This window comes from Chrysochloris asiatica, unplaced genomic scaffold, assembly GCF_000296735.1.
Source record: "Chrysochloris asiatica unplaced genomic scaffold, ChrAsi1.0 scaffold00025, whole genome shotgun sequence".
In the NCBI taxonomy this organism is placed as follows: Eukaryota; Metazoa; Chordata; class Mammalia; order Afrosoricida; family Chrysochloridae; genus Chrysochloris; species Chrysochloris asiatica.
Window position 1 is genome coordinate 2,266,038 of NW_006408543.1, and position 16,449 is coordinate 2,282,486.

The window sequence follows — 16,449 nt, forward strand, 5'->3', positions numbered from 1 at the left end:
TATTAACTGGGCTTCCCTGTAGGCGCATGGATATTATCCTATCACAGACAGCATTGTACCTCATGACTGATCTGGATATGTTCTTTTTGACAATGGATGCAATACCATTCTTGTTCAATTTGTCATTTCCAGCATAGTAAACCATGTGGTTTTCAGATTCAAAATGGCCAATGCCAGTCCATTTCAGCTCATTAATGCCTAAGATATCGATGTTCATGCATTCCATTTCATGTTATACAATTTCTAATTTTCCCAGATCCATACTTCATACATTTCATGTTGTGATTATTAACGGATTTTTACAGCGGTTTCTCTTCATTTTGAGTTGTGCCCCATCAGCAAATGAAGGTCCCGCGGGCTTTACTACCTTGGCGTCATCACGGTCAACTCTACTCTGAGGAGGCAGCTCTTCCCTAGTCGCATTTTGAGTGCCTTCCAACCTGAGGGCCTCATTTTCTGGCACTATATCTGATATTGTTTCTCTGCTAAATATTTTCAGTGACTAAATATTTGGAAGTAGTTCGTCACTCCTTCTTCCTAGTCTGTCTTTGTCTGGCAGCTCATCTGAAACCTGTCCACCATGGGTGACATCGCTGGTATTTAAAATACCGGTGGCAGAGCTTCCAGAATCAAAGCAAGTCACAAGCCACCACAGTAAAACAAACTGACAGATGAGTGGTGGGACAGGAGTGGGACCACGTCACAAAGGCTCAGAGCGTACTGCACCAGAATCACATTTTCACTTCACTGAGAACATTCGAATCCTGCTCTATCATTGTACTGCTGACACCCCCCAGAAGAGTCGTGATGTGGTGCTGTAGGATAAGCACTGTACTCCTCGGAAAACTCTTTACAGGGTCACTATGAGGCAGAATTGGCTTGACAGCACTTAACAAGAAACTGGTGCTAACATGCCGGGTATGCATCAATTAAGGCAAGACAACTTTATGTCTAACTGGGCTGCTTGCTGATCATTTATTTTGTAAACTTAGAAATAATAGCTGTTAATTTTATAAATCTGATATAAGCTAACCAGGCAAAGCATTTGTGTTTGACAAGGATCCACTTGGCTATTTATGGGAAGAAAGTCAGAAATGGACCTTGTGTTTGAGAAAGTAGAGGGTCAGCAAAACCGAGGAAACACTTAATGAGAGACTGTGGGAAACGGATCAGGCGCTCAACACAAGATCATGTGACGTGGTCAACTCCAGCACACCCTAAGCCTTCTTGTCCTCAGCGTGGGTGTGACTGTCATTACAGTCCCTGCACTTGACCCTTGACAAGGGGGCTCAAGAGGCAGTGTAGATTGGAAAGGGAAACCAAGTCAGGAGATGCAGCTGTTCACAGTCAGCCTCAAGGGCTACTTTTGTCCCCACCGACACACAGGAGGCACCCCAAGAACCACTGAGCCCGCTGCTGTAGGACCGATTCCAACTCAAACAGACCTGATGCAGGGTTCCCGAGGCTGTAACCTTTACATCCTCCCTTAGAGAGTGTGGCAGGTTTGAAGTGACAACCTTGCAGTTAGCAGTCCAGTGCATACGCTATAGTACATCACTGAAGGAGATGGGAAACGCAGAACAGTCCTCAGCCCTTAGCCGGCACCCCCATGCCTTCCCCTCCACACATTCCAGATGTGACATCCTCCTTAAATCTTCTAAAATTCCCAAGCATTCTAAAAATAGGTGGGCTCCAGAGCACGGAAGGACTGCTCTAGATTTGGTCGTGAGAAGGTACTGGGAATGGAGAGTTCAGAAACCGTGTGGACCCTTCTAAGCCATCTTGCAGGTCTGCGATCACTCCTTCCAGGGCAGCAGGGCAGCTTCTACAAGCAAGTTTTTGCCTTCCACCTGAAAACAGAAGTCTCCGGGTTGTAACATCACAGCTCTTCATTCAGAACAACACTGGGTACTGTTAATTCCGAATCACAGCAACCCTATATGGCAGAATGAACTGTCCCATAGGATTTCAAAGGTTGAAATCTTTATGTGGAGGCGTCCTGGTTTGGCACTGTGGGTTAATACACTGGACTGCAAAGTCGGTTTGAACTGTAAGGTTGGCAGTTCAAGCTCACCAGTTACTCCTCAGAATCCCTATGCAGGGTCGCTATAGGTCATAACCAACTAGATGGCACTTAACAACGATAATCATCTTTATGGAAGCATACTGTCACATCTTTCTCCTAGAGGGGCTAGTGGGTTCCAAACACCAACCTTTCAGCTACCAGTCGAGCCCTTAATTACTGTGGTACTAGGGGCCTCAGGACAACGCTTGCATTTGTTTAATTGAAAATATGTGTTTGCCTCACTTAACGTTGGAATGCTGATCTTTAAGAAATCTATTTGAGTCACCTTCAGGCTGAGTCAACTTGCAGAATGGAGTGCATTCTGGGCATTTATTGACAGAGTTGTAGAGCTTTGTAATACTGCCTGGGCAGAGCACAGGCCAAGGGGTTATGTGGTTGGAGGTCGAGGACCACAGAGGTACGCCAGCAGGCACAGCTTAGAAGAGCTGGTCCTGGCCACAGAACTGATCCTATGAACTTCCCCATGTAAACCTGGTGGTCCTGAATGTGGTCTGCTAGTTCTGTGTGGCCACTGCAAGGGGCTTTAGGACCCAGTGGAGCAGAGAGTGCTATGGGAGGAACAACTAGTGTCAGGATGGGTAAGAAGGTGGGAGCAGAGGCCTTGGGCAGATGCTAAGTTTGATTTTCCTGTCCCCTTGTGAAGTCAGAGGTGGTCAGACCTCACCCCCATGCCATTTTGATGGCACCAAATCTTCATTGTGGTTTTGACTGGCTAGACTTAGAATGGAGGAGAAAATGACAACACTGCAGATGAAATGCTCCTGTGTTGGCTGCAGCCATTACACTGTACCAAAGTGAGCAAATTCTTCTACTATTCAAAACCTAGCATCCAATTCAGAAGGCTCAGGTGAAATCTAACGGGATGGCAAAGATCAACCAATCTCCACGCTAGAGTTCCACACACCCTATATGTATGTCCCCCACGGCCACCACTCACTGTCTGTTATACTGTGATGGCTTATGTGTTGCTGTGATGTTGCAAAGCTATGCCACAGGTATTTTCAGTACCAGCAAGGTTAACCACGGTGGACAGGTTAATACTATTTACCGCATTTACATTATTAGCAAGTTATCCAATCTTCTTGGTGTGTGGGCCACAAGCACCTCAGATTTGCATAGCCCTACCTAGGTCTTCTGAGACAACACTGAAGTTGTCCATGTTTTCACTTGACTTGCATTTGGATCCACAATCAGCACTTAGGGAAGCAGCAAAGACCTACTTCACTGGGCAAACTTGCTGCAGAAGACCTTTTTAAAGTGTTAAATAAGCAAAGATGTTATTTTGAAGATTACGATATGCCTGCCCCAAGCCATTTTCAATCACCTCATATGCATGAGAAAGCTGGACAATGAACAAGGAAGCCCATAAAAGAATTGAGGCATTTGAGTTACGGTATTGATGAAGACGACTGAATATACCATGAACTGCCTGAAAACCAAACAAACAAATCTGTTTTGAAAGAAGCATGGCCGGCCGGATTGATCCAGAAGTGACAACTGTGAAAAGTTGACTCGTACTTTGGACATGTTGTCAGGAAGGACCAGTCCCTGGAGAAGGGCATCATGCTTAATTAACTGGAGAGTCAGTAAAAAGGAGGAAGAGGCTCAATGAGATGGTTGGCACAATGGCAGCTGCACTGAGCTCAAACTTAACAACTATGAGGATGGCACGGGTCACTATGAGTCAGAACCTACTCCCGTCTCTTAACACCACCCAATGACTAGAGGTGGTGGTCAGGTGCTGTCGAGTAAGTTCTGACACTTATCAACAACAGAGACAGAACAGGCACATTTATTTGTCTGCCAATTTCCCTGGTGCAAACCCTTCCACCAGGGCTGATTTCAAGCCAGCCAGGAGAGCATGAGGAACACTGGAAACTTCCAGAGACAAACAGACATGTGCATATACTAAGAAAACAGTAAGACCAGACAGATAACGCTTTGCTTTATTGCACTTCACACAGTTTTTTGCAAACTTTTTCATCATTGCACACATAATACACAACAAGATAGAATAAGCCTAAATTTCATATTCACTAGAAAAAGAAATAATTCAGGTCATTGCTTTATTGTGATATTTACTTTATCACCGGAGCCTGCAATCAGTCTCACAACATCTGAGTGAGCCTGCACATTTTAAAACAAAACCATGCTACATAAGGAACCCCAGTATCTTACTAGATTACACATTGGGCTGCTAATCACAAGGCCAGCAGTTCGAACCCACCAGTGGCTCTGCAAGAGAAAGATGAGGCTTTCTGCTGCCATGATTTATAGCCTCAGAAACCCCATACAAGGTTGCCGAGTTGGAACCGACTAGACAGCACATCACCACCTAAAGCAATCGAGTGCTGTTTCTGCCACAAGGAACTTGGCCCATCTGGCCTTGATTCCGGAGCAGTGGGCATTAGCAGGCCCCTCTGCATCCAAGCCTCGCTCATCGTCACCCTCACACTTCTGGGTGATGAAGTTGCCGGAATTAGAACCTTCTAACGTTTGGTGTCAGTTACTTGTGGCTGCTCTGAAAATTTCTAGGCCAGTTCATTTCTGTCAGGGTGAGGTGTAGGGGGTGGGGGTGGGGGTGTGTGAAGCTGTCAAGGTGACAAGGTCCAGGTGGGTCACATACCTTCTTGTCAAAGGTCTTACACCTGTGGCAGGAACAAGCCAGGCCCCTCAGACAGACCCCATGTCTTCCTGAAACCGCTGCACCCTACTGCTCTCCACATAACAGTCCTGTGCCCTCCATCCCCGCAGGAGTCTCTGAGGGCAGCCAACACCCCGACACCCTCTGGGTGCAGGTGGCTTCCTTCCTTGAGAACCTTCAGGTGGCTCACGCAGCAGCAGCAGGGTCAAGTCTAGCATCCTCCTGGGGTCGAGCGCTGCTGCTCCTCTCTCCACCAGAAGGTCCATCCTTGACACACCTCCAGGTCCAGGCCTCACAGTCCCACACCCTAGCTTCGCCCCCAGGTGTCTGGGCTCCCACACCAGCAGCAGGTACCAAGACTTGTGGGGACAAAGCGTTCTCCCCAGTTCCTAGGACTTGTGCCTCTGCACAGACACAGTGACTTTCAGGCCTTCACCCATGACCAAGCACCCTGAACTCCTTCCCATGGGACTACTCAGGCTCTGGAGGGGGCAGCCAGGGCAGCCCGGGAACAACACGACCACACCTGGAGGGCCCCCCAGCAGCTCCAGGACTCTGTGGCGGCGGCAGCATCCCCTCGGGGAGACTCCGCCCTGCAGGGTCGCCTCCAGATGCAAGCATCTTTGTTCCTGCTTGTTTTCAGCCAGCCACGGAAGAAGGCGTCCTGGCAGCATAGTTGGTTATGCTAACCACAAGTTCAGCGGTTTGAATCCATCAACTGGTCCTAGGGAGCAAGACGAGGCTTTCTGCTCCTGTAAAGCCTCAGGGACCCTCCAAGAGTCTCTGAGTTCGCAGGATAAGCACTGGACTGCTAACCACAAAGTCCACGGGAAAGATGACCGTCTGTGATGCCCCACGGCACGGTTCTCCTCTGTGTTACAGGGTCCCTATGAGCGGGGACCACTGCTGAAGAGCTTTCATCTCAGTCACTAGAATTCAAAGTAGGCCAGGAGAGGAAAGTTCCACACGTGTGGCCAACGGCACCCACAGGGGCACTGAGCTCAGCCCCTCATCAGGACTGTGACGGCTGTCACATCCCCACTGTATGACGACTACACACACCTCCAGTTTCCAACTTTCCAAAGCCACAGCTTTCAGACCTTTCCTGCAAAGCCTTCGCATCTGTGTGTCTGGATATTCTCAAAAACCGGAGGCAGTTCTCGGAGTGACCCCAGACCTGGGGCCCACGATGGTGGCTGCGGTTCCTCCTCACTGAGCCGTGGGTGACAGAAGCCAACTAGTACTGCCTCCGCGCTCCCCTAACCACCACCTGTGTGTCACCGGGAGAATGTGGGAGGAAGAACCCTTCAGGAAAGGAACACAGAAGCCCTCTGTCATCGGAGTTCATGGCCAATACGGGGAGCAGAACTGGACAGAGCTCTCAGGAAGCGGCCAAGGTCTGCCTCAGAACCTGGGCTCCTTTCCGCCAGCTTCTCCAGCCCCTTCCATTTCCCAGCCCCCTCCCTCAGGCCTCTGCACTGAAGGAATAGAAATCGGGGGCAAGGGTTCCTAGCCCAATTCCAGCTTTAGGGGGCTTCTGAACTTCAGGAAACGATCACTGCAAGGAGTCAGCCAGGCCACGTGTTAGCTACTTTTTGTTATCTTTAAGGCCCTTGTTGTTGTTGTTTTCAGGTGTCACCGAGTCAGTTCTGACTCATAGCAACCCTATTCACAATAGAACGAAACACTGCCCCTGCCCGGTCCGGCACCAGCTTCACAACCGTTACGTTTGAGCCTTTAATAGCACAATGGTTAAATGGGTTTAAACTCACCAGCCCAAAGACCGGGCAGTGTGCTCCCATATAAATAACAGCTTTTGGAACCCTTACGGCCAACTCTATCCCAGAGGGTGGCTATGAGCTGGAATCCGCGGGACAGCAAGGGATTTTAAAGCCCTCATCAAGTCTCCTTCCCAACAGATCCTTGGCCTGACTCCCATGTACTGCCTCCCTAAGGCTGTCTGGGGACCCTCCTCTGTGCACCTGATCCCCCTCTGCTGCGATGGCCAGCACCCTGCTGAATCTCACTCAGTCATCTCCCCTGAACTGGGCTGACTCCAGCTGGGCAGCCATGGTGGGCTCACGAGTCTTCTTTCTCCTGAGGAAAGGTTGGTAGTTTCAAACCACTGAGCTTGAGGTTAGCAGCCTGACTCTTCACCACTATGCTAGCAGAACTTCTTAAATGTGGTGGAGTGAAGAATATCTGACGTCCTTCTAGCTATAGTCTGTAACTCCCACCACACACACACGTTTCTGCCCTGCTGCATCTGGGTAAGAGAAGGTGGAGAAGATACTGATAGGATGACATCATTCAGCTGTGGAAGTGCACAGAGTTCACTATAATTGTGAAGACTGGAAACCCTAGCATGGGCATATAATGAACCATCTCAGAAGTAGGAGGAGGATCTAACTACCATCAAAGAAGCGCGTGTCCTTTGAAGCCTGAGATCCCTGTGGCACCGGAGAAGGGGCAGAGGAGCAGCGGCAGCAGAACCAAGAACCAGAGCATGAGGCAGAGCAGTGGGCTTCTCAGTCTACGGAGCAAGTAAAGCTGAGGGACTCCAGGAAGAGTGGGTAGCTTGCTTGTAGAGTGGGCTCCCTCCAGGCACTAAGTGAGGGAGCTGGGGCCCAGCGCCTTCAGGCTGAGTGCTGTGTCTTGTGGGCATTTACCAGCAGCTGACTGGAACTGTGCCCTGAGCACTTCTGATGACCCTGACCTGGAACCTGTTAATTTCCCGAGTAAAGCCTCTCACTGTGAGTGTGGGGTCTGAATTCTGAGTTCTGGAACCCAGTGAGCAGTCTCGGGTGACGGATGGTTTGCTGTCACACAGTTTTTGGCAGTAATTCCATGATGAACTTTTGGAGTACTGTCAACCTGTCTCCCATGGTGACTTCCCAGCAGCAATGGATGAAGGCTCCGTGTCTCCACACCCTCACCGCTTGCTGTGTTCTGCTCTTCTGATCGTGGCCGACCATCCTCAGGACTGTGAGTGCTGTCTCCTTCTGGTTTCGATTTGCATTTCCCTGATGACTGATGTTCTATCTTCTTCACTTAAGTTTTTATTGTGAGGTTTACACGGGAGAACATTTGTAATGTTATATCTTCTTTAGAGAAACATCTATGCAAGCCCATTGCCTATTTCTTAAAATGGGTTGTCTTTTCACTAATAAGTTTTAGGAGTTCTTTATATATTGTGGACATTAAAACCTCACCTGATATTTGGTTTTCAAATATGTTCTCCCTTTGAGTCGGTTGTTAAAATTTTAACTTTCTTGACAATGCCCCAATGAAGCACAAGTAATCTTAATTTTGATGAGCCATTAACTTTGTTTTTGTTTAGTGTGTGGTGAAAATACACACAAAGCCACATTCATCAACACAATTTCCATACTGATAACTTAATTCATTTTTCAAACTGCACCGTCATTATTGCTCTCCTTCCCCAAAAGATCCCACCACCATTAAGATAAGCTCAATGCTCAGCCAACAGAAACTTCACCCTCTCTCCCACCGCGGTAACTGCTAGTGGTCTAGGTTTCTCTACGTGTCATCCTACAACACTTGTCAGTGAACTACAAGGATTTATAGGTGTGACAATGGTGCTATGTGTGTATATATTGATGCTGTTTTTAAAAGTTCACAGTTTAGCTACACAATACAGAACATGGTCTCCAGAAACACAGAGATCTTGCTGAAATCAGCGGGAAATACATTGCTCTTCTACCAGTTTAAACCCTAAATCCTAACCCAAGAGAGACAAAGTTCAAAACCCTCTCGTTACCACTCCAGACACAAGATGTCAGCTTGTGCTCTTATTCCAGAAGAGTAGAAATCACATGTTCACAGCTCATTTTATGGGACTAAATATAACTCTGAAACTAAAATGGGGAGGGGGGGAGGGTGCAGAACCAGAAAGGAGAAATTTGTTTCACTCAAAGTGGAAGCAGCGTTTGGTAACATGTGATCTCTGGACCGGTCGTCAGAAAATCTAGGCTTGGGTTTGAGCCTGTAGTCTCTTTACCCCTGTGGGTTCGGATTTCCTAAGTCTCCCAGTCCCAGCTTTAATTTTTCCCAAATCCATGCTAGGTTTCAAAAGATATGACTCAGACCTCTCACTAGGTCCTCATTTACTGGGAGTTTGAAGGTAAACATGGGGCCAGCCATTGCACTGACCTCCGCCCCACAGGAATCCGCTCTGGACTGCTGGTGAGTCCCCATTCCCCTTGAGGACCTCTGAACTCACTAGCTCACACCCCGTAATCAGGTGGGTAAGTTGTGTGGTTATTGCTGCATGCCACTGAGTTGATCCCAACTCCAAGTGACCCCAGGTGACAGGGCAGAGCTGCCCACAGGGCCCTACAGGCTGTGATTTTGAGGAAAGCAGGTCACCACCAGGTCTTTCAAACCAACCTTATGACTGGCAGCTGAGTGCTTGGGCACTGTACCACCAGAACCATCACCAAACCAAAACCTAGATGAAAAGGCAGACTGGGAAACAGCAAGGAGTCCTGGTAGCACTATGCGTTAAGTGTTGGGCTGCAGTTCAAAACCACCAGCCGCTCCAAGAGAGAAAGATGAAGCTATCTTTATGTCTCTTCTCTCAAAAAGATTTACATTCTTAGAAACCCTGTGCGTCAGAACTGATTCAGGACAGCGAGCTCTGAATTGGGAAACATTCACACCAGATACAACAGACCTAAATGTCGATATTCTAAATAAAAATGATTGCTCTGAATAATGAATAGAAAAAGGACAAGAGTCAGAGACAACATTGTAGAAGCATAGTGGTTACGAATTGGGCTACGAACCTTAAGGTCAGCAGTTCGAAACTACCAGCTGTTCCACGGGAGAAAGATAAGGCTTTCTGCTCCCGTAAAGATTTACAGTCTCAGAAACCCCATACAGGGTTGCTATGAGTCAGAACCGACTCCACGGCACATAACCACCAATAAACCATGGAAAGGATTCTGTTGAGTCATCAAGTCTGTGGAAATTCAACAAGGAAACTGCAGAGGAAGGGGAGGAGCTGTCCCTGGTACCTGAGGGACGCTGGTGCCTTCTGCAGGGGTGGACTACAGCGCCCTTCCTGAACGTGAAGCAGCCCTAGGGCTGCAGCAGTTAAGTACTTGGCTGCTAACTGAAAGGTCAGCTGTTCAAATCCACTAGTCACTCAGCAGGATAAAGATGAGGCAATTGGTTTCTGTAAAGAGGACCACCACCTTAGAGACCCTATGTTGTTTGTTAAATGGCATTGAGTTGGTTTGGACCCTGAATACGATTTCCAGGAGCAGCTGGTAAATTCGAACCACCGACCTTCTGGTTCAAACTGACCTTTCAGTCTAGTGCTTATCCTACAGCACCAAACCAGGACTCTAAAAACCCTATAAGGTAGTTCTATGAGTAGAAACCGAGTGGACGGCACTTAACAACAACAACTCTGTCCTTCAGGGTCACTGTGAGAAGGGGTCAGCTGGACAGCACTGGGTTTTCTGAATGTAACCTGACCAAATCTGAAATTTTTAAATACATTCTCGTTGGCATAGGAACTCTCAGTTTGGAAATCTATCTTCTGGGAAAATAAAAGCAACAGTGTGTAAAATCATTTTAGAAAATTAACTCTCTGTCTTGAAAGCTTGTATTTTTGTTCTTTTAAATCCAAAAATTTACTAGGAAATGACTTTTAATTATGTTCTGTGTGTAGGACCATAATATGCGCACTTCCTTACGTGTATGCCTTACAACTTCAGGGAAGTTCTTTAATCTTACTGCGTCTGAAGGTGGGGGGGGGTGGTATGTGCCGTGGAGTCGGCTCCAACTCATAGTGACCCTGCATAGGGTTTCCGAGGCTATAAATCTTTATGGGGGGCAGAAAGCCTCATCTTTCTCCAGAGGAACTGCTGGTAGTTTCGAACTGCTGACCTTGAGGTTAGCAGCCCGATTCACAACCACTACCAGAGGTCCTTGTACCTGAGTGTACGTACTTACCTGTGAAATGAAGATGCTCACAAAATTGTGAGGATTTAAATGTTAAAATGTATAAAATTCACTGTTAACTACTACTATGAATGCAGTGAACATTTGTGCATATAATGTAACAACAACAAAACCCCCACTGCTGTCAAGTAGATTCCAACACACGATGACCCACGATGACCCTCTTACTGGACCGAGTGGGCCACCTGCTCCTTAGAGCTCCTGAGACTGTAAATGGTAATGGGAGCCAACAGCTTCACCTTTTCTCGTGTGGAGCGGCTGCTGGGTTTGAATCACCAACCTTGTGATTTGCAGCCTAAATCAAAACTCCATTTTAAATGAAAAATTTTCACGTCTACCTATCCCAAAAAAAGCCAGTCAGCCTTTTTCCTTGTCAAAGTATTACTGTTGGAATAACATAGACAAGAATCAGAATTTCTAACCTAGATGAAGAAGTGTTTACTTCACTGACTCTGAATCTCCAGGGGAGCCTGGTAAACCTTTCCAAAGGCTTCAGATTAGAGTGGAGTCAAGCTCCTCTCTTTCGTAACCAAATGAACCCATTTTCCATTTTAAGAACTTCATTGAAAAGCAAGACCCCTAATCAAAATGTTTATACAGAGTGCTTTACAACTGCCTTAATCAAACTGGAGTGGCAAACAAGCCATCCTGACTACAGACAGGGACCCTACAGGACAAGGGCAGGACTGCCTCACCGGTTACCGGTTACCGAGGCTGTAAATCTTTACAGCATCAGATGGCCCCGTCTTTCTTCTGCAAAGGCTGGTGGGTTCCAACTGCCAGCCTTAACCACTGCACCACCAAGGGTCCTTCAGGTGCACCTGGAGATAGGAATTTAGGTTTTGCTAGGAATTGTTGAAAAGGTTTGAGATTTGAAATCTTTTTCCCTCCTCCTACACTTTTCCTGTATGCTTTTTACCAAATAAAATTTGCTTCTACAAAGGGGAACACTTTGAGTATCATGTACCTCTGTTCCATGAAATTCAATTCTTCCCTCAATAAAACCTTGTTTTATTTGCAAACAGAGCGTTTGTCTCATGGTTCCACTAAGCTAGACGTAACCCACAGAGGTAAGGAGCAAAGCGGTGTGAGTGGTTGCCATGGTTACCGCCATGGTTACCTTGGGAGTGGAGTGTAAGTTAAGTTTGGAGGGAAGAAATGGTCTCCACCTCTAAACTCTCTGATACTTCTATTGTATTTTTCTATTAAAACTGAGATCAGAGATGGGAACAGACTGTGTAGGTACTAAACAAGGGTAGAGCCAAGAACTGATAAAATGTTCACAGGAAGTATTAAATCGGATCTCTAGTTACATTTGAGCAGAATTAATACTTACATGCAAAACTTGGAAGACAGCAATCTCTGCACCTTCCAAAAATGTAATTACCTGGAGAAACTGCTGAGTACTCAGGAAGCTCACAGATGGTGACAAACACAAACATCCTGGAGGCAGAAACTGCCTCCTGCGTCTAGCACAATGGGGCACTCAGATCCTATACAACAACAACAACAACACAAGTCAGATGTTAGCCCTGGGCACGTTCTGACTCATCACAATCATCACCTTTAGCAGGTGTGGGCAGTCCAGCAAGTGCCCAGCACCAGGCTACCTTGTCAGTCTTGTGGACTACAAAGAACGGAGAGGTCACATCCTGAGGATCCAATCCATGGTAAGACGAAAGCCGAAGGAGAGCAGAGTCTTGTCTGGGGCAGCAGCTCTGTGCTCCCAAGATGGACCAGCAGTGGTACAGTAGCAAATTCCTCCCCTCCAGGTGGCACACTACATGCCAGGCACCACCATTCTGCCCCTGGAGGTTGGTATGTGCCTAGGATGCTAAGACAGACTAGGAAGAAAGGTCTGGTCATCTACTTCTGAAAATCAGCCTAAGACAACTCCATGGATCTGCAACCAATCATGGGGCTGGCGAAATTCCAGTGTGGACAGTGTGGCCAGGAGTCAGGCCAAGTGGCCAGCAGCAATTCACAGGACAGGTGACACAGACAGAGTGGTGCCAACGGCTAAAGCACTATGCTGTGAACCAAAAAGCTGGCCGTTCAAAGCCCTGGCGATTGGTGCCCTTAAAGGTAACAGCCTAGGAAACTCCGGGGCAGTCCTCCTCTGTCACATGGGTCTACCTGATGGCACCTAACAACCAGGAGTCCTCGTCCTGGGAAAATTGTTGGTTTCTAAGAGTTTGCCCTCCCAGAACATTTTCTGTTGTGGGCATCCTGCTGCCCAAAGATGACGTGAGAGACGCTGGTTGAGTTTCTATGTTTCAGAGACAAAGGTCAGGGTTGTGGTTGCTCTAATAGGGAACTGAGCCAGGGGCCTGGCTAACCAACAGCCCGGGGACACCTTGTCTAAACTTCAATGAAGTGTGTTACTAGCCACAGACAGGCAGAGTCACTTTGGAACTGCTAATTGTTTCTCTTTTATCCTTCTAAAGGTCCCAGCAGGCAGGCACATACTGGATGCAGGCACATACTGGATGAAGACATATACTGGATCGGGTGCACAGTTTCTGCCTCAGGGCCGTTAACAGTTCCTTTGTGGTGTATGTCTGTTACCATCTGTGATCATCCTGAGCATACACAAGTTTCTCCAGGTAATGAAATTTCTGCAGTGTGGAAAGATGGATCTTCCAGGTTGAAGCATTTTATCTGCAGCCCATCCCAGTCCGTTAGTGAGCACTTCCATCAATAGCTGGAATCAGGGCTTAGACCAAAGAACCAAACCTGCTGTCCTCAAGTCAATCCCAACTCAGTGTCCTCACAAGACAGAGCCGACCTTTTCCATAGAGTTTCTCAGGCTGTAAATCTTTAGAGGCAGATGGTCTCGTCTTTCTCCTGTGCAGTGACTGGTGGGTTCAAACTGCTGACCTTGTAGTTAGCAGCCCAGAGCTTTAACCGCTGCCTCACCAGGGTGCCCAATCAAGGCTCCCAAACCAAACTCACAGCCATAAAGTTGGTTCCAACTTATAGCGATCCTGTCTAGGGGTGCCAAGGTTGTAAAAATTTATGGGAGCAGAAAGCTTCATATTTCTCCCACAAAGCAACAGGTGGGTTTGAACAGACGATGTTGTGGTTAGCAATCCAGTGCTTATCTAACAATGCCACCAAAGCTCCCTAATCAAGGCTTTATTGTTATGTGCACCGAGACAATTCCAACTCACAGCAAACCCTAGGGTTTCCAGGGACTGGTGGTAGTTGTGTGCGGTGGAGTCACTTCTGACCCACAGCGACCCTGTATCGCGTTTCGAGGCTGTAAGTCTTTACAGGAGCAGAAAGTTTCGAAGTGCTGACTTTGAGGTTAGCAGCCCGACTTGTAATCACTAAGTTACCAGAGCTCCTTTTCCCAAGGACTGGGCCTCCTGTAAACAAAACACCCCTCATTAACAGTGTAATTTTCAAAAAGAAAACTGTTTACCATTCTTTCTTGTACATGTGTTAACCTTTGTGGCTCTTTGCCCAACTTACAAGGGCAAGTCAGAAAGGATCGCTACTAGGGTTCTGGCTCACACATGCCCAAGTTTATTCCAACCATAACATGTTTCAACATGTCTCCGACACCACTGGACGGCTGCAGACAAGTTCTGGCCATCCTACATCTCAGTATCTCCAGGGTGTCCACTCAAAACAATGGCTTCCGAGGGGCATCTGCTGGGCCAGTGACATTCACATTCAAGGCAGAGAGATCAGTGCAAAATGTTCTGGTGAATATTTTTAGGACTGCAAAGGGGTCATCTTGAGAGACTTTTCTGGAAAGACACAGGATGATCACGGGGGCTTCCAAGGAAGAAGTTTTAAGAAAATGGAAAACTGAATTGATGAGAAAGAGGCTAGAAAAGTTGGACCAAGGAATTTTTTCCTATCATCACAACAATGCACCTGTTCATTCTTCAACGGTAGCAAGAGCTCGCCTACAAGAATTTTGTTGGGAAACCTGCTCCCCATCCATCCTGGTGGCGGAATGATTCTGTGCCGCGGAGTCGCTTCCGACTCACAGTGACCCTGTATAGGGGTTTCCAAGGCTACAAATCTAATTTAGGGAGCAGAAAGTCTCATGTTTCTCTCTCCCTCTCAGACTTCTTTTTCGTTCCCTAAACTCAAAGGACACTGAAAAGGAACACAACTTGAGTCCCTCGAGGATGTCAAAACTGCTGCTTGACATCCCAGAGCGCAGAATTCTCCAGGGAAGGGAACCGAATAGACCCGGACGGAGACTAAGTGGGGAACAGCTTCGCATTTTGATGCTTTTGTTCCACAAAGGCTTCCGTGCCTTCGCAGCAATGCTTTTTTTGACTCGCCCCATCTGTGCTTTCTCGTTTCCGAACGAGGAAAGCCCCTTAGCGTGGTGTTGCGAGGGAAAGCCCAAAACAAACGGGTATCAAGGGCTTTACACGAAAGCGGGGCCCAGACTGCGGCTGCCTCGCCCCTACCGACCACAGGCGGGCTAATACCACACGGAACCTTGGGCTCCGGGACCCCCAGCCGCGGGCCTCTCCACCCACCGGCCTGGCGCGGCGCCGTCTCTACCGGACCCAGGGGTGCGGGGTGCAGGGGGGTCTGGGTGAGGGGAGAGGGCCTGAGAGCGGCAGGGTCGGAGGAGTCCTGGGGAAGGGCTCTGAGAGGGAGAGTGTCCGGGGAGGGAGGCATTGCAGGCCAAGGCCCTGTCCCTTGTCGACCACTCCTCATCCCGGTCCTACTCCCGAGCACCCCGCTTACCCCACTCTGAGCCGCCTCCCTGCGCTCGGCGCCGCACTCTGGGGCGAGCTGGTGGTCTCGACCAACGAAGGTTCGGCAGAGCGGGCGGACGAGGGTCTTTCCCTTAGAGCCTAAGGCCGCCATGGTCCGGCGACCGCCCGGCTCCCGCGGCACACGGCAGCGTCGCGACGACGCCAGGGGCTGCTTCACGGTAAAGTCGCAAAGCGTAAGGCGGGGGCGGGGACTTTGCGGCCGACCGGGCGCTTTCCCGGCGGTGTGGGCCCGGGGGGCTACGGACGGGCAGGGGCGCCGGGGTATTGAAACGGGAACGGACGGGCCGAGCGGGGGTTGTGGGAGCTGCCATCCCAGGCTGTCGCGCCCACAGCCGACGACGGGGCGTGTGGAAGCGCCGCAGCAGGCGGCCTTTCCCCGGGGTTGGGGGCGTTTGGCCCGGAGTCGGGAGGAGCGAGTGAGCGGAGGCGACGGAGGCGGCGACGCGGCGCGCGATGGCGCGGGTAGGCCAGGTAAGCTGGTGGGCTCCGTCCCCTCCCCCGCGGCCCATTGTGAGGTCAGGGAGGCCGCGCGTCGGGGAGCCGGGGCTCGCGGCCAGTGTCTGCCGCCGCCCGCGGCCCCGCCGCGTCCAGACCCCGCCGGGAGGGGCGAGAGGGATGCAGCTCGGGGCGCGGCCCCGGCGCCTCCCCCGGTGAAGGGCCGGTGTCCACCTCGCCTCCAGCCCCCGCTCCAGTTAAAGCCCAGCGGGCCGGGCCCAAAGGCAGGCGGCTGAGCCGGCTGCCCCGCGCGGCCTCGGACACCCGCGGGGCCTGGGCCCACCGATGGTCCATCAGGAACCGTTTGCGGGCAAACGAGGCCGGCAAAGCCTGCGTTAGGTGTTCTCAACTCTTGAGTGGGCGGAAGGGATGGAGTGTTCACAGTTGAGTCTCATTCGTCTGGGTTTACGGGGGCGAAGGTCGGGGCGGTTAAAGTATTAAGCTGCCAACCGAAAGATGAGTGCTTCATACCC

General features: G+C 49.4%; 1 protein-coding gene across 1 annotated transcript in view; it reads right to left on the reverse strand.

Annotated features, from left to right (window-relative positions):
- APOPT1 (apoptogenic 1, mitochondrial) overlaps nt 1–15,990 on the reverse strand; it is a 35,942-nt gene extending 19,952 nt beyond the window's left edge. Inside the window, 2 exon segments of the mRNA XM_006839605.1 lie at nt 15,450–15,587; nt 15,589–15,990. Coding sequence (XP_006839668.1) covers nt 15,450–15,587; nt 15,589–15,990 — 540 coding nt within the window.
- Nucleotides 15,991–16,449: the final 459 nt, after the last annotated feature.